The sequence below is a fragment of the Idiotropiscis lumnitzeri genome, chromosome 1, assembly GCF_059441095.1.
Source record: "Idiotropiscis lumnitzeri isolate Australia: NSW breed Sydney's pygmy pipehorse chromosome 1, RoL_Ilum_1.0, whole genome shotgun sequence".
NCBI classification, from domain to species: Eukaryota; Metazoa; Chordata; class Actinopteri; order Syngnathiformes; family Syngnathidae; genus Idiotropiscis; species Idiotropiscis lumnitzeri.
This window is the reverse complement of record NC_142391.1, coordinates 31,481,106-31,504,244: the sequence shown is the minus strand read 5'-3', so window position 1 is coordinate 31,504,244 and position 23,139 is coordinate 31,481,106. Positions and strand designations below refer to the sequence as shown.

At 40.4% G+C, this 23,139-nt stretch overlaps 2 protein-coding genes and 1 non-coding gene across 3 annotated transcripts; all 3 read right to left on the bottom strand.

Moving 5' to 3' along the window:
* Positions 1-933: 933 nt before the first annotated feature.
* pgm5 (phosphoglucomutase 5) lies at positions 934-19,090 on the bottom strand. The gene is made up of 11 exons (XM_088305660.1): positions 18,685-19,090; positions 15,758-15,920; positions 15,531-15,677; positions 14,397-14,522; positions 14,128-14,318; positions 12,417-12,571; positions 9,916-10,031; positions 7,224-7,359; positions 5,838-6,021; positions 2,908-3,045; positions 934-1,333 (listed from the first exon to the last, which is right to left on the bottom strand). Exons 1-11 carry the CDS (start codon positions 18,940-18,942, stop codon positions 1,244-1,246), a joined length of 1,704 nt encoding a protein of 567 aa, XP_088161786.1. The 5' UTR covers positions 18,943-19,090; the 3' UTR covers positions 934-1,243.
* trnap-cgg (transfer RNA proline (anticodon CGG)) lies at positions 8,097-8,168 on the bottom strand. The gene has a single exon. It is a non-coding gene; the product is annotated as a tRNA-Pro (tRNA).
* Positions 19,091-21,137: 2,047 nt separating the features above from the next.
* foxd5 (forkhead box D5) lies at positions 21,138-22,169 on the bottom strand. Its single transcript, XM_088306780.1, has one exon. It carries the CDS (start codon positions 22,104-22,106, stop codon positions 21,138-21,140), a length of 969 nt encoding a protein of 322 aa, XP_088162906.1. The 5' UTR covers positions 22,107-22,169.
* Between the last annotated feature and the right edge of the window lie 970 nt (positions 22,170-23,139).

Genomic DNA, 23,139 nt, shown 5'->3' with positions numbered 1-23,139 from the left:
TTTAAAATGGATATACTGTATACACTGTATGTAAACATTATTAATGAAAATGTTTTATTAGCAGTATTTGTAGTTTTATTCATATTTTACCTAATTAATAGAAGAATAATTTTTATTTACATACTATTTTCAATTGATGATTTGTTTTCAATTTAAATGTATAACTTTTAGATTTCAACGGTGCAACATTTTGTTAACATACTAAGTAATCTAATTTTACAATATTTATTACATTAATTTAAATGATTTAGTTACCATCCAATTTATTACATTACATTACATTTGAATAATATGTTGTGCTATAATTATTACAATATAAATTCAGTTTCATTATAATTTATCATTAGTATTTATTCACTTAATGAGTTAAAATTGTTTGGCTCATTTTCCTCTTCCACCTTTGGACAAAATAGATAAAAACAAATAGTATAGCGATATTCCATTTTTTGTTACGTTATTTTAGGACGGGAGAGCAGCTAAATATGAGGAAAATCACATATTCTTGTGATATTAACACATTTTCCCTTCAACAATACGACCTACACTGATAACCAGTAATGCTTGATTAACGACTGAAGTGTTGTGAAACGATGCTTTTGGCCAGATATAACCCCTGACATCCCGGAACGATACAACCGAACACCAGATGGTGCAATAAGGTGCAAAAACAAGTCGCTGTTGAAGATGGCAAAAGAAATCTGTGAAAATATCCACTGGCACATCCTCAACTCGCAACTACAGGAAACACCGTTTGTCTGTGTCCCTTTCAGACCTTGTAAAGATGAACGCTTTTCCTCTTGTCTTCATGCAGCAGCCTTAAATACTGCTAATCCAATGGTTCCCAAACTGTGGGTCAGGAGCCAAAATGGGACCAATTTTAGTGGGCCGCTGATTAATGTGCTATGTAAACCTCTCAATCCCGATTTTGATATAAAACTCGATCATTTTCATTTCACAAGAATTTATTAGCTGTGATGCATTGCCTGCTTGACTTTATATTAAAGTGTTTTATAGTGGCACAAACAACATTGGGGGGAAAAAAGTGTCTCAGCTTGAAGGTGAGTTAATAATTCCTGATAGGTGCTAAACAACTCCATAAAACAAATAAATGCACAAACGCATTCATTAGCCTTGTTTGCACATTTTTCATCCATAATTCAAAAAATCCCTGTCGCAGAGGGATGTTTTCTAGGTGCTTTTTGAATGCACTGAAATGGGTATTTCTTCTTTTTCTTCTTTCCGCTCATGTGATCATGCTTGGGCCGCGGCGTCCCGTTCTCTCGTGGATGTTGGAGATCTTGAGCGCGATGGCGATGAGAGGACCCAGCACCACCTGCATGAAGCAACACACAGCATGGCATTGCTTAGACATAGTACTTGGCAAGAACTGCTAAATCTTTCACTAAACTTTGGAACCTCAAAAATGGAAAATTAGGGCTGGGCAATATGATTGACCGAAATCAGATTTTCAATTTGAATCAATTTTATTTCCTTTGGTAATAGCCCTTCATATTATGACGTGACATCCCTCATATTTTGAGTGGTAGAATCTCAAGTGAGCTCTGATGGCATCATGTGCTCTATTTTCATAGACAGCGGATGTTTGGTGAAATCAACTGGCGCATGTTGGTTTTCGTGTCGGAGCAAGTCTAGTTTACCATTTTTGCAAATTTGGCACACAGACACGAACAATCTGGGTACAAGGATGGTTCCAAGTGCCCACTTTTTAATCTTCCCATTTCTTTTTATTTGTTTTTTTCTTGTTTTTTGTCATCTATGTAGACACTCATTATACTGTATAATAGTGCGTATGGGAAAATATACTGTATTAGTATGATGCAAAACAATAGACACATTGTATGTTGTATGTGAATCATACCGAAGCTCCATCAGGGGATTCCAACTAGTGACTCATTAGAATGCTATTTATAACTGAGCAACTAATATGATGTCATGTATGATGCTGTCATGGAAGCCGTGTTTTAAATGAACTTGGACGTATTTTTAATCTGAAGTCGTCAACTCAGCATCGAAGCATCAAATATAGGCATGTTGTGCTTTTTTGGGACTGTTTTTTGGTTGACACTTTTCCAAAACAACAGTTCAAAGCCATGGCTGACATGGCGTGCTAATAAAAGTCCTAACTGCACAAGAATACATTTGTTGTATTACAAGAAAGAGAAAGATCATAATTTTATGAGGAAAACTTTTCATGATCAAAACACTTCTGCTTTTGGCTTGTCTCACCAGGGGTTGCCACAGTGTGTCATCCTTTTCCAATAAGATCAACAAATTCATGAGACAAAAAAAGTTACTGTATGAAGTAGACGCTGACATATCTTCAGTTTATGATTAAAAAAATCCCAATTTTTCTCTAACACTGCAATACTACAATAATTAAGTCCTAATTTTAGTAGGTTACATTTTTATGTTATGCCCTGTGACTGGCTGGCGACCAGTTCAGGGTGTAGTGCGCTTTTCGCCCCCTTGTCAGCAGGGATAGGCTCCAGCACCCTCCCGCGACCCTGTACAGGATAAGCGGTGTGGATAATGACAATGACAATGAAAATGACGTGAAAACTCCACTTACACTTTGACATATTTATACCATAATTTATCTCATTATGCTATATTTATTTTGATAAGATATAGAACCCTTATTTAATTAAATTTGAGAGGTTATGGGATAGTGTAAGATACATTGTTATGAAACTGTATGGTAAATTGCAACCTGCCTCGCTATTTTGCAGTTTTATGAGTTTGGTTTAATATACATTGCCCATCCCAGCACCAGAGCCAGCCATTTTAATTAGTAGAAATGCTACAAAGTCACATGAAGTAACACATAGACATAATAAGGCCAGTTCTAATGAAGGCATTGTCAACACACAACCACACATACAGTACCTGCGTCTCTCTGCTATGTCTCTCAGGGTCTCTCTCGAAGCTTTCAGCATAAATGCGGACGACGGCGCCCATGCCACCGCCGCTTCCGCTCATCCGAAACACCAAACGGGACGCGTCACTGAAGACGATTCGCAAACCCTGGAAAGAAAAGTGCATGCCGTTGCTTTTATTTTCAGGTTTCATCTCTTTTCGCTTTTATCCTTATCTTTCTTTGGTATGTTTAAACAAATGAAAAAAACTTTATATAAATATATAAATAAATACACACACATATTTATATATAGTATTTAGATTTATACACAATGGGATCATCTTCAATGAGAAACAGCTGCAAATATCCACTAGATGTCACTATCAACAAGCATATCCATGGGTGTGCATACAAGCCACATTTATTACTGTAATGTGTCACGTGTTGCTGTAATACTGTCTATTCAAGAACACAAATGCATTCCTTCCACTCAGCAACGACTTCAACAAAATAGAAACAGTAGCTCAATGTAAATACACATCTTGTCCCTCAGCTAATATGTTAAGAAAAAAAAAACATGAAGTAATAATGAAAAAAATATGTTTTAAAAAAAATACAACTACAGAGACTTCATGAACTCAACTACAAATCTTCAAAATCAAACATTCGAATGGAGAAGCAAGCTTTTATGTGATCTTTGCTTTGTCAAAATGGAAGCCATGGTGATTAGGTGATTTATCATTGCAATATTTTTATCATTGCAGTATTTTCAATCATTCAGTAGTTTTTATCATGACATCGTTTCCCCCTCTGTATAATGGACAGGCATTAGGAGTGTTTCCTTACACTTAGATACGTTTATACTGTGTATATTTGCATGCTTTTTATGAATGTCTGCTGCTAATGTTACACATTAACGGCTACATTACGCCGCCGACTCTGTGTGATCTATATCTTTGCTGCTGTAACACTGAAAATTTCCCCATTGTGGGACTAATAAAGGACATCTTATCTTATCTTATCTTAGCAGTAGAACTACACGGGATATGATGTCACACAATGTTTTCAACAACTGAGACTTTAAAGTGACATTTTTCTATTGTATGTCCACACTGCCTTGGGCAACTAAAATAAGTTTGTTCATTAGTAATTGGTCATTAACCTCATCCAGAGAGAGGTGTCTAATATTTTCATTATATGGCCCATGAGTATCGTAAAATTTTACAAGTGTACCTAATCAAGTGTCCGACTATTGTCGTCTCTGACGCTACACACGGAATTCTACAACTTATGCCTTTAGTGCCAGCTTCCGATGTTTGGAGGGTCAATCAAAAAGGTACAGTATGTGTGTAAGCTTATGTATGTTTACTTGTGTGTGTTCTTGTCTCCTGGAGAGTAAGAGGCGACAGCTGATAGAATTCTGGCCTGGCAGGAATGTGTGCTACAATAACACACACTGGGGGCAACCGGGCCTGGTGGGTTTACAAACGGGGTTAAAACCACATTTTGGAGATGAGGGACCAAACTATAACCGTGGTAACACTTTGTTCTCATCAGCACTGTGATTGACGTTCTTCTCGCTCTCTATAAAACTGTCGCACAAAGTGGCAGGGTGTTGGTATGCGTGTTTATAGTACCACTGCTAGTAAGCACAAAGCATAGTGCAGTGCTGGCGCGCGTGTGTGCATCTGTGCGTGTGTCAGGCATGTGGCAGGGTGGGGCAAGTGTCATACGGCAGATGTTTTAGAAGAGCCCCAATGGGGAGTCAGATGGAGGACGGGGACGCATACAGGAAGTGCACACAGACTTCTCAAGAGTGTGTAGGGGTGTGTGTGTGTGAGTGTGTTGTTTGCGTGTCTGTTTATGCTTTGCAATGGAAGATCCACCATCATATCCAAACATGGATCTCCTCAGATGAAGCAGTGTGGGTGGCCTGACTCCAAACATAACAATGATGACGTATGAATGTGAGCAGGAAGAGCCAACCGAGCCTTACCAAGAAGTCGGGTCTCTTGTCCCTAGGTGTGATTGTGAGTGTGAATAGTTGTTCGTCTCTGTGTGCCCCGCAATTGGCTGGCAACCAGTTCAAGTTGTACGCTGCCTACTGCCCAAAGTCAGCTGGAATAGAGTCCAGCATGCCCGCGAACCTCGTGAGGAGAAGCGGATCAGATAATGTGTTGATGGATGAAAGCAAATAAACACTAAATATTACGTTTTAGGAGGCGAGAAAAGCAGGCATTTACAATAAACCAGCCTGTTAAAGTCCTAGTTCACATGGACATAAGGGGGTGCTCTATTTTTAGGTCATGGTTTTATACACAAGCGCAAAGGCAAAATTGTAAATAAACACATTATGCTAAAAGATCTTGGCAGAAGCAAAATAGGTCAGACTCATGAAAATAAATGATAAATACTAATGGAAAGTGTCTGTTATGATAGTCATCCATTCATTTTCGATGGTGCTTGTCATCATTAAGGTTGAGGGAGAGTTGGAGCCTAACCCAGCTGACTTTGCCCTAACTAAAGATGTGGTCCACTCTGGACTGGTCACCAGCCAATTGCAGATCACATACAAACAACGGTTCACATTTATATCTTTTTTTGGAATGTACATTGAAAACCGAGGCTGCGGGGTGTCTGCACGTGGCTGCAGTGTGTGCATGCAAATGATTGACACACGCCTGACACTATTTGTCCCGTCTCTAATATGTTGGGTTTAAAATAAATAAAAATAATATTTAAAATAAATTAGAGGCATCAAATTATGCCAGAGAGGGGTGATTTTTCAAAAGATTATTTCATACTATCTTGTGTCAGGAGAGACAGTTTGAACACATGACTGATATGACAAAGAGTTTTTTTAAGCTGCAAACTCCCTCTTTAAGGAATGATTTAAAGATTTTTTTTATATTATAAAAGACAATCCTATAATGTCATATGTTACATAATCAGTGCTCACCTGGTTTCTCACTACCGTTCCGTCCACCGGGTCGATGTACTCAAAATTATCAGCCCGCTCCACATTGTACATGTGATCTCCTACAGCAAACTTCTGGCTGCTGAATGCTTTGTCCAAGATGACCGACTCCAGATCTCTCATCAGGTAGAAGGCAGCACGGGGCTCCAGGCCTTCATAGTCAAATCTGACACAAACAGTCATTCGTCGGCATATTTTATTTTACTTCAAATTTGACAAAAATTAATAGTTTTTTCCGTGCGTTACAGTACTGTATATTATGCGCATTTCAAAAATATATTCATTCGAGACTCTAAATCAGGCATGGCCAAACTATGGGCCAAGGACCACATGCATGTTACACATATTAATTCAGCCCGCCGAAATTGAAAAAAATTAAATGAAAAAAAACGTGTTAATGTTTATTTGGGTTTTTTTTGGGGTGGAGCCTCTTACTCGACTAGCAACACTGTTCCCATTGAAATTAAAAATAAGCTTCTTTGTTGTGTTATGTATAAAACGCATTTGAAAATAATGAGTTCAATAAGCATGTTACATGTTAATTTGTAAAGGAAGCAAACACTAGTGAAGCGCAGGTGAGAATTCTCAAAATAAAAAAATGCACGCAGAACTCAGAATCAAATTGTTAGTAACAAAAGACACAGTGGTGCGTCAAAGAGCGAAAAATATTCTCTTATAATACTTTTGTTCATTTTCATTTCAAATTAAAGCATATGTTCACTCTATATCCTATATTTATTTTTTTCTCGGATGAGGTGAGGTTACCAAAACACTCAGTCCATCTGCTCCCGGTCCAGCCCCTCTGTCAAATTTTAGAAGCCATTGTGGCCCACCAATGAAAAGGTTTGCCCACCCCTGCTCTAAATTATCTATGAGGTGAATGTGAGAATGAATGCTTGTTTATCTATATTTGCCCTGTTATTGGCTGGCAGCCAGTCCTGAATGTACCATGTATATCTCGCCCAAAGTCAGCTGCGATAGGCTCCCGCTCACCTGCGACCTAATGGGGACAGGCACTATATAACTTTTTGTTCCCACATTAAGTGTTGTTTATGCGTACCTGGAGCTTGGCGTCAGCTAAGCAAAGTGTGAGAATGCACAAAGCTGCCGCAGCAACTGTCAACAGGAACATTAACTCACTATCTATGCTCCTCACGGGGGAGATGTTAAAATAAGAGCAACAGGGGAGGCCGACTGGAGGAGGAGGAGGAGGAGCAGACAAAGGTGAAGGCTGAGGAGTTATGTTTGGCTTCATCCATACAAGGGATGATGATTTGCAGTACAATGGACTCTCTTGTGAGTTGCAAACGTGCATGAGTATTTCACGGCGAGATAACTCCAAACAAAAGAAGCAGCCCTGGTGTTTACCTGCAGAAGTAGTTGCGTCCAAACTTGGCCCAGTGCTCACGGACAATCTGCTCCACACTCTGTTTTTTAGCGGCCATGATAGACAGCCACATCAGTACTGACCACAAACCATCTTTTTCACGAATGTGGTCTGAACCTGTAGAAGAAACACTTTGTTTAATCATTAAAAATAATTATAATTCAACTCAGTGCTTCCATCTTGTATATGATATTTGCAGAGAAACATACTGTTTACAGACAAGCCTTCAGTTATTGCTCGTGTTTAATAGGAATTCCGTTGCTCATAAAAGCAATGATGTGATAAAATGACCTAAAAACGCTGACGTTCTTCCCTAGACTACTCACAACCACGAGTCACCCAAGCCATTGTAGGGACACTGGCTGTGAAGGGGCCTTCATTCTATAGTCATTTTGGAATACCATTATACTTTGTTATGATTGCATTTAAAACTAACTAAAATACACTATTATGAAGAAATGCAGTGAAATGTCAAGAACAACAAAAACCTGTAGCTCCAAGAACATACACACGTCAGAGTCTTCTGGAATGCTAATGGATGGCCACATTAGACCATCTTTAATACTGAGAAAGGGAACGCTTTTATAACATGTAGTAGGTCTTTACATTTTATTATTTGAGAGTTTACAAGCTTCGGCTAGTGCTGCTGTTTTGGTTAGCAACGTAGTTCAGGAGTTAAGTGCAAAGTATTTAATTGTAATATCTATGTGTGAACACACTACGTCATGAACTGAAAATATCACAGTTACTAGACGTTTGTTCCTAAAAAATTGCAGTGTCCATCTCAAGGAAATACATTTACTACATAAAGGAAAGTGGTACTTGAATATTCACCACTAACAACGGCAACACCAGGGCTCGTCCGGGATTTGAACCCGGGACCTCTCACACCCGAAGCGAGAATCATACGACTAGACCAACGAGCCACATGAACAAGTATAGTAAGACATTCAGAAACATTTTGCTATACTTAAGTACTAAAGTCCCAAATAACCAGTTCAAAAGGACAAGAAGTGACACCTTATTGTCCACTGGTTCACCGTATGCCAGCCAATTAGACACATAAGCACACAATGAGCTAACACTCCTCAATGGGGAACCATTAGGCGGCCTCACTTTGTCAGCTGCACAGTTTCTATTGTGAACACATTGACATTTTAACAAGAACTAATGTGTGAGCAAGACTTCCCTAAAAGGGTGTGGGGCAGAAAAGGACCAAATGAAAAAAAGAGGCATCTCTCTTACACTTGGCAATACACTCTCGTTCTTCCTGAGCGGCTGTAGCGGATCCGCATCTGTTGGGCAAGTGACTGTCGCCAGTGTTTAATCCCAGTCTTGCTTTCTGTCTCCCTTTGTCTGGGATCACATAATGCATCAGATCCGCTTGTCACGTGACGACAACCCAACGGACCTCTTTCTAAATGGCTTTTGTGGTCAAGGAATGTAGCATAATAATTAGAATCCATATTTATAAAGCTGCAATGACAGCGAGTTTGTAAAATGGGAAAAGTCCTGTGCATTTGAGATGATTTACTGCAACACCCCCTTTGAGCTTTTTGGCCTTAAAAGGATAGACAAGCTCCTCTGGGTGCTCCTTTCACTTTTCTCTTCCAAGCAGTCACGTTTGCTCTTTACTACACTTGCAGACCTGCACTATCCCCTGTATTCTCTCTAACAAACAGAGTTGGAGGCAGGTAGACACAGCAAATGTGCTTGTATGCCTCAGCGGGTCTTGTCTGCATGTTGCAGCCATTCAAAGAGAGCTCCAGTCTCCTTTTATAGCAGAAGAATGGAGATTATTTACACACGCAGCCAGGGTCACAGCCAACACATCTATTAGGCAGCAGTCAGGATGCACTCGCCCGCCAAAGAATGATGGTGTGTAAAAAAGAAAGATAGAAGAGGTAAAGAGTTATTTTGATTTTTTATTTGGCCTTCTTTTTGATTAGTAATAAACTGTACTAAAGGGGAAAGAGTTTTGGCACTTGTTGTAAAAACCAGAATAAAGCTAAATAAATGGACATCCATTATAAATCTTCCCCGCCAAAATAAGAAGACCTCGCAAATGCTAAATGCTTCAGTGAGTCCTCATGAGAGTTTTTTGGCAAATTGTGGGGAGGAAAGTAGTAGAATAAGTATTACGTTCAAATTGACTACTTTTTAGAAACTGCGCCAGTGTCCATACACAAGTCCTATAGCCCTCCAAAATACTGGCGATTGCTCTTAAAAAAAAAAAAAAAAAACCTCCACAAACATACCGTGCCAATATTTGACAGCCTGTTGGGGCCACTGCCACGAATATGCGTAGTATTTTCATGACATTAATCAGTAAAAAATTTAATTGGAAAAAAAAAATCCTACCAAATTCATGTGAGAATTTTTTTAAAGGCTCCTGTGCTTTGTAAATTGGCTTTCACTTTTCTACCTTAGGTATTCAAAGCACTTTTACACTGTTTCCTCATTTACCTACTGATGATGCAGCATCAGGAGCGACTGGGGATTCAGTATCTTGGTTAAGAGACAACCACTCTACCACTGAGCCAAGCCGCCTAATTCCTTAATTACTTTTTGGACAAAATATGACAGCGTTGTCATAGCAACAGGCTCCTGTGTTTTATGTTAAATAATGTGAATATCATTTGCATTCGAGTTAGCGCCGAGGAGATGCGGTACCTGTCCCGAAACTTTCCTCCCCACAGAGGGAACAACGGCCGGAGTCCATCAGGTTCCCAAAGTACCTCCAACCGGTAGGAGTCTCGTACAGTGCCAGCTTCATGACTTTCGCTACCCTAAAAAGATTACAAAAAAAAATTTAAAAGATCGTTATGAAGGGCGTTTTATCCCTCTTCTGGCAAATAGAATCAATTGCTCGTAAAAAGTTAACGTGAACTTTCAAATGAAGCAAATCAATTGTTTCATGATGAGCTAACAGGTCCTCCACTTTAACAAGGCAAGTGAACAAAGTCTGTGAACCTTTTAGTTCATGTCACCTTTGAAAGTGAGCCGCGGAGAGGAGACGTGATCATTTGTGTGTATGTAACTGAGAGTGTATTTTAATACTTTATTTCCACAAATAGTGGTGCACTGGATTTATTTTCTGAAATGCATATGGGGGATCCTTACATCGATTGTAGATTCGGTGGAAGGTCTTTTTTAATTCAAACGCATTTTTAGAATAACATCAGAATGATATCATCTTTATTACTGCACAAAAAAACTCTTTGGAAAAATGCAGTATTCATTTGAGAGTATTGATAGATACTGTTGTTTTAGTTTGCAACAAACAGAGTTCAGATTGACATGAAACAACGGGGAGCTACCATGTGAGGGAACAGCAACATAACTGCAAATATGAATTGAGAATCTTTTTGAAGGATTTCTTGAGTTTTTCTGACAAAAACGTCAACAGCAATCATATTTGGGCCGCTGGCTTTGACTAAGGGAACACATTACTATGACTATGTTTGGACTTTAAAGTCACCGCCCACGGAGGTTTTAAGATGGAAACGACAGGAACTAATATCAGATATCATCAATATACAATTGCAACTTAATTCCTGGTATTCAGGAAAGTGAAAAATAAGACCAAATCACTCTCTCTTGGATTTTGAGATTAAATATGAGTGTGGGTATACAGAGCATATCCATCCATCCATGAATCATGCCAAACACAAATAAATCCCCCAGATTGCCCAGTGCACTTGTTTACATGAGGATGGGACAAATGACCAAATAAGAGTAAACCAATGTTGTCCTCAGGGACGGAGAGCTAGAACGGAAAGCCTGACATTCCACACAGGAAAAAAAAATGGCTCTCCCATGAAGCTCAAAACAGAATGTTTCCACCTAACATGAGCACAAATGTCCAGGTTACTAACATCACCACAAGCAGCTCAGTACATTCAAAGTGAGGAGGGAGTGAAATATTATCATCTTTTGGCTCTGACTTCATATTTTGCCAAACATAGCATCCAGTGACCCGTCTCCACTGACGATAGCTCAGCCGAGATTTAAAAGCTTTGGTCTGGCATTCCGACAAATAACGCCGCATGCTGGAGCTTTACTTGGACTTGAAATTAGAGTTCTTCCTTGACTCAAACCCGGAAGCCTGATATTAAATAGTTAAGGAACACAACCCTGGTTGAGGTCTATCAGTAGTTGGTCAACGTGTTCAAGAGCTTTTGTTTATTTTGATCCACACTTGGAGGGAATTGTTGACTTGAGTTTCATACAGTGATGCCTTGACATACGAGGAACCCGATTTATGTGACGCTTGAGACATATCAGTTTAGCGTTCGGCATTCACCACAACATGGATTTACTATTTACAGCATCAAAAGGTGCAATAAATGACCAGGAGTCTACCTTTGCCCACAATGCAATGTGGGATTTTAGTTAAGGTAAGCACTTTTAAACTAAAAAAAAAATTTTCTTTTAGGGCCAGAAGTGGAAGTTTTTAATCCAACCGGAACTCGTTCGCTGCCGTCAGCACAATTGGGGAACAGGAATTTTTGTTGTTCTTGTCCTCTTGTTCTTTGTCTTTGTTTTTATAAAATAAATTTCCTCCAAAAATGAGTCTCTTGACTTATGTTTTTTTTTTTTATTCATTATAAATTTTTGGACAAGTGTGACTTCCAAGTATACTGAAGCATCCAGAGTGAAAGGGCCTCAAAAAACTTTATTACGTGTGTTTATTTTTGACTATTCTACTCACGTATCCTTAAACAACCCACAAATTTGCACTGAATCATCACAGAAAGTAAGAGGACATCTAATAATATAAAAATGAAGTGTGCGTATGAAGAAATTTGGTCCACTTGGCGTGGCAAATGCAAGGCTGGTATTCTCAACAGCCCCCATTCACTTATATGGAATAATTTTACTGGCCCTAACTTTAGCGATGGCACCCATTCGCTAAATGCCCCCTGCTCTACTCTTCCCTCACATAACACATCATATTTATAGGCTGTGAGTAAACGTGTGCATGTATAGTATGTGTGCATGTGAGTGAGTGAGAGAGGGAAGAGGCGGGTTTACATGATCGCAAATTTATACTGAGGTCAGTCGTCATCTGAGAGTGTGATCCCTGAAATACCACGTCGTAACACTCACTAAGCAGTGTTGAGTGTGTGCGTAGGTGTCCGTGCGTGTGTGTGTGCGTGGGTGTGTGGTACCTGTCAAGCGCAGCACTGGTGGCCATACTCCTGGCGAAGCCCTTGATTCCCAGATTTTGGAAGTAGGGCACAGAGGAGAGGTTGGCGGCCATGATGGCGACAGAGTCTGACGGATTCACAAAGAAGCCGTTCTCCCCAAGGATCATGTAGCGGTCCTGATAGAAACAATTATACCATATAAAGGCATAATATATCATATTTCACCATCTGAATGAAGGCAAGGTACAACGTGGACTCACTACTCAATTACAGGGCAAGCAACCGTTCACACTGGCATTACAGATACGGGCAATTATTGTACAATGACATTCATGTTTTTGGAAGGAGTACGAGAGAATACTTTACACAAGAAGCCAAGAATTCAACACAGAACCTCAAAACTGTGAGGCAGGATTTTTGATTATTATTTTTACTGGTTCTCATTGGTTTGATAGTGTACTCAAAGTTGTAATGACTAAATTATTTAGGTTAACAGTCTGCATAAATTTGTGAATGTGTCGATGCAGTCCAGTTGGTTGTTCAGTGTCTGCTAAGAGTTGGGCGAGATAAAGATGATAGGATTACATAACATCCTACAAACACCCTCGCCACCAATCACTGTGAAGGTTTTGATCCTGATGGGAGCTCATATGACATAACTCTCCTGATGATAAGATCATTTATTCACGAAATGATGTGCTATATCTGTGTGTGTGTGTGTGTGTGTGTGTGTCTGTGTCCACAGTAAGCAATAATGGTAACAATTGGATCAAAATTTAAACTACTTATTGCTTTGTTACAGCTCTAACTGTTGTGAAATGCGCTAAAGTAAAGTTGTACTGTATTGTATTTTTTATGGCCTCAGTATCTCAGTTGCTTTTCCCGTGTCAGTCACTAGTATATTTTATTCAGAAAAGAAAGCAAGTCCCCTTTTCCCTATGTACTGAGAAATGCAGCCTCTGTATATTTTTCAAGCATCTAAAACACATTCAATGTTGCTCTTGAGCTCTAATCTCTTTTTTTTATCTTCACATTTGTCATATACAGATTTTATTTATTTGTTTCTCATGACAATAAATAAATATTACTTACACTCTTCGTAGCAATCCACCAGTAAGTCAAAGATTTACGATAATTAGCCTTCTCTCTCTCTCACAAGCAATGTGACTTTTGTAATGCATCCTGCGGGGCCTTCACCAATATTTTTTAAAATAAAACATGACGTGTTGTGACTTTCGGCTTGTCCCATCAGCACTGAGTCACTCACCTAATGTTTTTGTCGTAGTTTTTAGACAGCATGCCCTCCCTGACATACCAAACCATCTTCTATCCATGTTTGGGCGTGGTATTGGAGTGGACACTGACCAGTTATTGAACTGCAGTATGTACCACTACACTAGTGGCCACTACATTACTGCTGCAATGTGATTCTAATAAAACTGACATGAAACCATAAAGATGCTGTGTGGACCCTTGAGACTTACAATTGGAAAAACTTGAATAAAACTCCTAAACAGTTGCCCCTAATCTCTCTGCTTTAAGGCGCAGTTTACAGTGGGCCGCCGTTTTAACACGAGCAAGCAAGTCTTTACAACCACTTTGTTCCTTAAGAGGTGGCAGTGAGTCAACATAGTGCCAAATAGCTGTGATAGTACCCGCTATCTTTCCACACAGCTTATCACCCTCTATTCTGCAAATGCAAGCAACCCGGCGAGCCTATGGAGAATCTCACCCCGTCTGCGTCAAAGGCAGCACCCAAGCCAAAGTCACCCCCTTTCATGGCATCCACCAGCGAAGAGGCATACGTCAGGTTTGGCTCGGGGGGCCGGCCCCCGAAGTCCTCCATAGGGACACAGTTGACGGCGGAGTTAGCGGGAGCCCCGAGCTCATCGCATAGAATTCTACGGACATAAGGGCCCATCACTGTAAGAGCAGAGGAGATGCCATTAACACTTATAAGAGGCTCTGTTGGCTTTCACCACTAGATGTAAACGGTCTCACCTCCATTCATAGCGTCGATGCATATCTTCAGCTGCCCCGGTCCTGTCAAAAGACCTTTGATGGCGCTGAAGTCGAAGATGTTTCGCAGCAGTTGGAGGTATACCTCAACGGAGTCCACAATCTCAACTGGAATCACAGTCAAATTTTATACAGGGGTTAAATGTTGTCATACAGCACAAAATGGCACGTGCAGTTACCGCCTTCCTTAGTTGTTTTTTTCCCATTGAATTATAATTTATTTTATCGTATTGTCATATTATTTACTGTAAGGATTAGTTACTGCATTAGCATTTGATAGCGTAGCCTTCCAAAGGAGAAATTCAGGTAGTCACCACCTCGAAACGGATTGTCATTGTAACCGGAGGGGCCACATTTGGCTTTTAAAATGGACAGGTGGACCAGGTCATTCGTTTACAAAATATGTCAAATAGTTAATTTTAATAATCAAGTCATTGAATAGTTTGTGATCATTCTGACATTTAAATGTATTATTAATTTCACTATAATTAACTATAGATATAATTCTTGTGTTGGTTATTTCTATTCTTTAACTCCCTTTTCTTGTTTCTTTTTGACAATAAATTGAGAGAACACAAGAGAATTGAAAAACACTAAAATGTAGATGCATGTTTGAAATAAAATTTAAATATACAAATCAATTAAAACCCATCCATCCAAAATTGTAGCTGCTCAATTTTGGGAGACAAACACAACAAATATTACAAGAATTTTGATAATGCAAAATAAAATCATCACTTTGCCTACACCTACATTAACACATCGGAGAGCTGATCTACAGGCATGTTAATAGTGAGAGAAAGGACAGGCAAATGAACAAATTATAAGATGGGAAACGTGATTACATTTATGCTTTTAAGAATATGATAACAACACTTTCACTTTATTATAAGCAAAAATGCTTATAATAATTGCCATGTAAACTGGCCAATCACTGCATTAACGGTGACTGAGGTGCCAGCTAATGATGCTGTTGGGTTTTTACATTGAGAGGGTGTGTGCGATCGCGGCAGCAAAAGAGAAACTTAAGTCACATGTAACGGATGACTGCATGTTAACTAAAACACAGAAAACCCAAACATTTTTTTTTAGATCCAGGGATAATGACCAGTGTACCTCGAAAAGGTTTGAACTTGTTCTCGAGGTCAAAGTCTTGTCGTCCCAGTCTGGAGAGATCGATGCGGAGGTCGGGGCAGATGGCGTACTCTTCGAGAGTGCGGCTCACCTGATGGATCCTTTCCATCACCGTGTCTGGCGATGGACCTGTCGGACACACAAAAACCAATCAAGGAGCAAACATGCTTGGGAAAATGAGAGTTTAAACATGAGGCTTCCTTCCTCACCTCCGTTAGCCACATTAAACTTGATGCCGAAGTCTCCTCCAGGGCCTCCGGGGTTGTGACTGGCTGTGAGGATGATTCCACCGATGGCTTTGATCTTCCTGATGATGCAGGAGACAGCAGGCGTGGACAGGAGGCCATTGTGGCCAATTACCAGGCGACCGATCTGCACATCAGAGGCACAGGACACACATGTATGCTTCCCCAATACAGTGGCAGCAGCGATTAGAAGCTCAAGCTCCAGCGAAATGAAGCTTTAAGTAAAAAAACTAAATATTTAACAAGTTTTTAATTTACTCTCGGTTAAGGATTCCTCCTTGAAAGGCATACTGTACACGATGAGGGAGAGCCGGCTAACTTGCTATAAAGAATCCGACTGTCCTAGCCAGCAATTAGTTATGACACTGAAAACCACCCCTGGTCTACCTTTGCCTACCGTATGGCGAGGGATCTTGGTTAAAGTAACCCAAATAAAAAGAGAAACTAATTTTCAAATTAGTGAATGTGAGGCTTTGTAAAGCACAGATAAAGTGCTATATACAGTAACAGTGTACTCATTGGACCATTTTGATCAAATTTCATTTGGTCAAGTCTCGAGATACTATCTTCATTTTGGAAAAGTACAATATTCATTCTATCCATTCGGAAATCATTAGTTACTATCACCGAACAACAAATTAGAGGGAGCGTCTGAGCTCTATCCATTTATCCATCCATTATCCAAGCTGCTGCTCCACACAAGGGTCGCAGGTGTGTTGGAGCCTATCCCAGCTATCATCAGTCAGTAGGCAGAGTACACCCTCAACTGGTCGCCCGCCAATTGCAGGGCACACAAAGACGAACAACCACTTGTATCATACACAGTGTATCATACCTAGGGCCAATTTTGAACGGCCAATCAACCAACCATGCATGTCTTTGGAAACTGGGAGGAAATCGGAGTAGCCGAATGCACACGGGCACGGGGAGAACATGGAAATGGCACACAGGAGTCTGGGAGCTGGAATCAAACCCTGCACCTCTGTACTGTGAAGCCACCGTGCTAACCAGTCGCTAATGTGCCGTCTGTCTGAGCTCAAGTCACCACATATTAAAATGTTAGTGTTTCCTCATGTCAGAGACAACTAGAACTAAAAAACAGACAGGCCACTTTGAAAAGCCAAATCTCTATGCCAAGTGGAGCCAAAATAACATAACAGAGGGAGCCACACTCTCTATTTATAATTGTCTGCTGCTTATAACCCGGTCACAGTATCAACATCCCATAATAGGCGTGTCCTCATAAGAGGGGTATTTATGCTCCTTAGCGTGCATAGTGCGTATGTTAAAGGATGATATGCAGTACTGGGACTATCTTAAGTCCTGTCCACTCAAGAGCCCAACGACCCAAGAGGTTGAGGTGGAGAGGAAAAAACATTAGACTGGAAAATAGAGCAGGATGGATGGAAGCGCTGATAAGACTGATACTCAGAGACATTTGGCTCCAAAACAGAATCAGATTCCCTTCAGATGTTCCCTTGGAAGCGCTCCAAAGCAATTATGAAGATGTCAGAGCGGAGCTACGGGGATTTTCTCGTTCACATCCAGCTTTCATTCTTTGGAGAGCTGTCATGTTTCCTCGTGTTAACAAAAATAATTACTTAATCGGATCCTTTCCGTGTGTCAAAAGTGGTGCAGCAGCCGTGATTGTAACACCCGAGTCAGATTAACAAGCTACAGACTGAGGCTACCCAATTTGCAGCTGCCCTCTGTTCTAATTTAAATGCAAAGCTACATTGATATACGAGTGACTTGACTTGACTTGAGATTTTTTTTTTAAATACAAGCTGTCACTGTCGATTTTTTTTCCAGGGTGCCTGAAGTAATTATTTTTTTTTATTATTCTCGTGAGATAAGGGTACAGATTAGAATAATAATAATAATAAAGGCATATAACACGTAATGGATTTAACTAAATCGCTTAACTTTGCCTCACGAAACTGTACTATAGATAAATAAAGAAAAAAATAAATAGATGATCTAACAAAACTAGCATCAATTTCCCAGTAGCTATAAACCTTTAAACAATTTACATTTGGCACCTGTACCAAAAAATGCAGTCAGAGCAAATAACAACACCATCTTGCTTGAGTTATGAAACACTGCATCATTCTTGTTGTTCTATCCTATTCTGTTGCACACTAACATCAACACAACACCATCACAAAATCATGCTTGATCACTAATTTAATATGATTAAAATAATTGTTGATTAACTGCAGTCATTAACTAAAAAATGTCGGACATGTCACATGCTCCAACTGATCACATCAAAGTCTACACTCACGCTTCTGACCCATCCGACCATTCAAAAAGCCTGTACTACTTCACAAAAGCAAACAAATGTGGTTACCATCTAAAACTCAAATGTGTAACCACTTCTTGATATATATATATGAGAGTAGGGCTTTATTTTTCACGATTCTCAAAACTAATTTATATGCTTATTTATTTTTTCATCATTAAACTTTGGCATGATAAATGGTACAGAAAATGGATGGATTGATTAGCAAAACTCTTTGGGGCGTGTCAAATATAGCAGAGCTACATTATTCTTTACCACTGTAAAGATACTTTATCAGTCGAACAAACGCAAACTACTCGGCACATTTAGGCCTTTATCTACTCAAGAAATATTCTACAATTGGTATGTTCTGTTAAGATACAGTTTTTGGACTTTCACAGTATGGTTTTCAGGTAGGTCAACTGAAGAAGGCCCAAGAATGAATCTTGGTCTCTACCAATTAGCCCAAGTGGTTGGTGGAGGTACCATTTTGTCACATAAAACGCTAAACTAACCTTAGTTTTTAAAAGTTTAGCGTTTCTATTTTCCAAACGAAAAATATAGTCGAATAGTTGCGTGAAACCTCCCTGCCCTGTCCCATACTCACCCCATTGGCGGCCGCCATCTGCACGATCACCTCGATGGCCCCGCGACTCAGGTAGCGTCCGTCGCTGCCCACCACCATGGTGCAGCCCTGCCGGTCCCGGAGGTCCATAGATGACAAGACGCTCTGGATGTAGTTCTGTAAGTAGTTCTTCTTCCCCTCGAACACAGCCGTCTTCCTCCGGAGCCCGTTGGTACCGGGCCGCTGGTCATCGAATGGGGTGGTTTGGACCGTCACCACCGGGATGGGGCTCGTCTCCATCGTCGAAGCGGGAGAGGGTCCAAAGAGGGGAAAAAACAACTGGAGAAGGTGGCTTGATTGTGGTGAGAGCGCTGGGCACAGAGACGTCCTCAACGGAGAGCTGCTACATCCCTCGGAACAGAAGTCAGTGTGACAGACAGCTCCTCTTGCTGCCTAATAAGCATGAACAACTGACACTGGAGGGAGAAAAAGAGCACTGGGAGGGTCCAGGGCGAAAATAAAAATAGACTCTGACTGATGGCACTGGACAGTTGGGACTGTACCAAAGAATATCCATCTATCCATTATCCAAGTCGCTTTTACTCACAAGGGTCATCCAGTATAAAACACGGTTATAGTTTAATACTCAATAATATACGTTTATGTAAGTGGACAATTTTGATATTAAATTTGCTTGTTTTCAATCTTTGATCAATTCTTACATCTTAAATCTCATAAACACACTTTTAAACATGCACTTTACTATTAGCATGTAACCGAATAGTGTACTTAAACGTATTGCTTTCCCTACAATAAAAAAAAGTTGTGCAGCAACAGTTGGTCAAGAGCGGCCTCTTGTGGCAGAACCAAGAAATTGCTTGACTTCAGTTCTATACTTTGTAGTATATGACAGCACATATATAATACTGAAGATGACATTCATCTTGCTGGTGAGCTATAGCAATGGATGATGGCGGCAATGGGGAATTTGAAGGCAGGAAAAAATGGTGACGTGACAGATTTGGAAAGGCAAGATATTTCCCATACATACTCAGTATGAGCAGCATGAATGAAAAAGTCAGAATTCTGACTGATCTCAGAATTATGACTTTAAAGTGAGAATTCTGATCTTAAAGTCAGAGTTCTGAGATTAAAGTCAGAATCCTGATTTTAAAGTGAGAATTCTGAGATTAAAGTCATAATTCTCACATTAAAGGCAGAATTCTGACTCTAAAGTGAGATATCTGAGAATAAAGTCAGGATCCTTCCAACTTTTTATTTTCATTCTTGGCCCTAATCCTCTTCCGTAGCATGCACGTTAATAAAATGGAAAAAATGTGTTGTGTTGTGTCCAGATATCTTTTTATTATCACAATGACAAATAATTAAAAACTGATATTATACATAATAACAACAGAGAAAAAAACACGACGACTTAACTTTTGTATTCAAGTACATTACAGTCTCTGCCCTTTTTACATTTTTACTCAGCTAAAAACAAGCATCCGTACGTCTAAGTAGAGTAGCCTACTCGGTGTGAGTTTGACTCCAGAAATAACATGCATGACAAAGCAACACAAAGTGGTATTTTCCCAGGTGCAATATTTAATTTGAAGAGGATAATTATAAACACAACAGTCAGCTATCAGCATATTGCTGCAATAATCCTTTTAGTACCCGCACGACCAATCAGTAGCGTACATTAAGAAAGCATTGAGAAAAAACAGCAATGAAATCATGGCAACACCATCCAAAAATACAGTGAATCCAAGAATCTCAGCAGTTTCACCAACCTCGTGTTTTAAACACTGTTAATTATTGTTCGAACCACAGAAAAGAAATTTACAAGCAAACTTTGAATTTCTTCATAAATGGTTAAAATGGTTAAGATCGTTGGCTCTTATATTGCCTGAGCCAGTGATTCTCAGTATTACGCGGGCTCCCTCTAACGGCACGTGATAGAAATAGTGCCGTAGTACAGTTCAGTTGCATTTAACTTCCAGTTAAATACTTTTGGATTTAAACCTGAAGAACAGCTTTTTTGACAAATTCTTGAGGTAAATTTATATCCAATTTGTGCTGTACATTTTAATTTAATCGTTATTCAAGCACACTTTGTTTAGTTTCATTGTGTTAATGTTCCAATTGTGCATTATGTTACACCGGCAAACAATATTAAAAATACACTCCCAGCCAAACGTTTTGAAACAATTTCACGTGTTTGCAAATTAAGCGTCACGAAACTTTTGAACTACCAATGTGCTTCCAGTTGTTCGTAATCGTGGTACTCCGAGAGCATTTTTTTCCGGTGGTACTTGGTGTAAAAAGTTCCAGAACCACTGTCTTGATATTATGTAGGAATTCCTTTGAGATAATGTCAACATAAATATAATGCAGGCCAAATATTTCTTTAAGAAATGAGCAACGTGTGTCTAAAAATAATGACACAATTAAAAAAAACACATCAGCAAAATAATAAAAATAATGACAACACATCAGCAGTGTGGATATGAACGTCTTAGTTGTTCACTAAGGAAAGTGGCACCACTCAGCATGGCAGAAGGTCCAAAAGGAGTTCTCGGGTTATGCAGGAGTGTGGGGACGAAGCATGCCATGTGGTTCGACATCAAACGGGGGCGAGCGAGGGAGTTCTGCTGGGTACCCCTGTTGGTGGGAGCCGGTTTACTCATGATGGAGTCTATACTGAACGAACACTTGGCCTGCGCGCCACGACTTGTGGGCTCGTTGGTTTCCGTGTTTCTGAAGTCTTTGGGTCCAGTGACCTCGGTCCGAGATTGTGGCAAAAAGTGATAGGACGAGGGAGGCATCATAACGCCCTCCTGCGGCGGCGAGTAGCCCACGGCGGCCGGGTTGACGCGCCCAAGAACCGGGTAAGGTTGCCCAACAGGCCGGCAGTAGAATACAAGTCCATCCTTCCCGAACTCGGGCTGATTCCTCTTGAAACGCTTCCTGCGCCTCAGGAAGCTGCCATTGTCAAACATGTCCTCCGAAGCCGGGTCCAGGGACCAGTAGTTGCCCTTGCCGGGGTTGCCTGGCTCCCTGGGGATCTTGATGAAGCAGTCGTTGAGGGACAGGTTGTGCCGGATGGAATTCTGCCAAGCTGGGAACTTTTCCCGGTAGTAGGGGAACTTGTTGCTGATGAAGTCACAGATGCCGCTCAGAGTGAGCTTCTTCATGGGACTCTGTAGGATGGCCATGGTGATGAGAGCAATGTAGGAGTAAGGGGGCTTCACCAGGCTCCCCCCACCAGCTTTCGCGGAACAGAAGCCGCTCTCGCTCTCCGCGGAGGAGTCTGCCCCCGACGAGTCCAACTCGGCTCCGGAGCCCAGGTCGGCGTAACGGCACGCGGGCTCGGGCTCATCCTCGCCCACGATGTCGATCTGGTCCTCTGCCTGAGGTAACTCGGCGTGTGGGGAAGATTCGCATTCACCGGAAAGTGTCATAGCAAAGTTCACAAACGTTGAAAACAAAGCACGACGCGCCGTGCGTAAAACCCCAAACCACTGGTTCGTAAAAGTGCATGTGCTCGTCCACTTCTGTTGTGACTTAGGGGGAGAAGCTTTATAAGATGGGAGGCTTTTGCCCAGCAGGGTAGACCCACCCGGGGTGAGGGTCCTGTGGACCTATCACAGGATCCCTCACCACAGCGGGGGCCAAAGGAGGAGCTCGAACAGGTGGGGGAGTCAAACCATCCGTTCGTTAATATATAAATATCTGCATTTCCGAATGGGAGTCGCCCGCACATGGGCATCGGTAAATTCTAAATTTGAAATTAAGTTAATTTAATTGTAGCCTAAACATGACTCGAGCATTATCAAATAGAAGAAACTAACTATGATCCTCTGTGACGCAATTTTAGTTGTATTATTGCCATTATTATGCAGAAATGTAGATTGTTATTCACATAAGCAAGAAAAGTGCAGTACATTTAATCTCGATTGCATAACTTATTTATTTACCAAAAATATATCACATAAGTGAAACAATTCGGTAAAATTAAAGCTGTGGACTGCTTGTATATACATTGGGACATTCTGCTCCATTAAAACATGCCTATAACATAATCTGTTATATTTAATAAAGAAGTTAATATTTTACCGTGAATATGTTGCTGGGCCATCCATCCTCGAAACAAAAATTATGTATTCAATATGAATAACAGAGCTCTGGATGACACATATTGTAAAAAAAAAAAACCCAACGTAATAGTTATAATACATTTATTTTAATTGCACAATATAGTGCATATACCGTCTTGCACTAAACAAAACGAAATTAAAATGAATGTTATGATTTAGTATTTCAAAAGACGATCAGCAAAGTTGGTAGATGGAAGGAGAATGTGTGAGGAATGCTCAGTGTTGTGAAACCGTGTAAGCAACACCACCCCTTGTGATAAGCCAGTGTTTCCATTTTAGTGGAAACCTCCCACCCCCCGCGGGTTCGTTTAGTTTGCCACCTCGAGATGCCCGCGGG

What these genes read in the sequence shown, in the direction of transcription:
- foxd5 (XM_088306780.1), bottom strand. Translation starts at nt 22,106, where the DNA reads ATGACACTTTCCGGTGAATGCGAATCTTCCCCACACGCCGAGTTACCT.
- pgm5 (XM_088305660.1), bottom strand. Translation starts at nt 18,942, where the DNA reads ATGGAGACGAGCCCCATCCCGGTGGTGACGGTCCAAACCACCCCATTC. An exon ending in CTGCCTTTGACGCAGACGGG is followed by an intron (nt 12,572 to 14,127) that starts GTGAGATTCTCC and finishes TGTTTCTATCAG; the next exon opens with GACCGCTACATGATCCTTGG. An exon ending in GGACGCAACTACTTCTGCAG is followed by an intron (nt 6,022 to 7,223) that starts GTAAACACCAGG and finishes TGTTTGTGTCAG; the next exon opens with ATTTGACTATGAAGGCCTGG.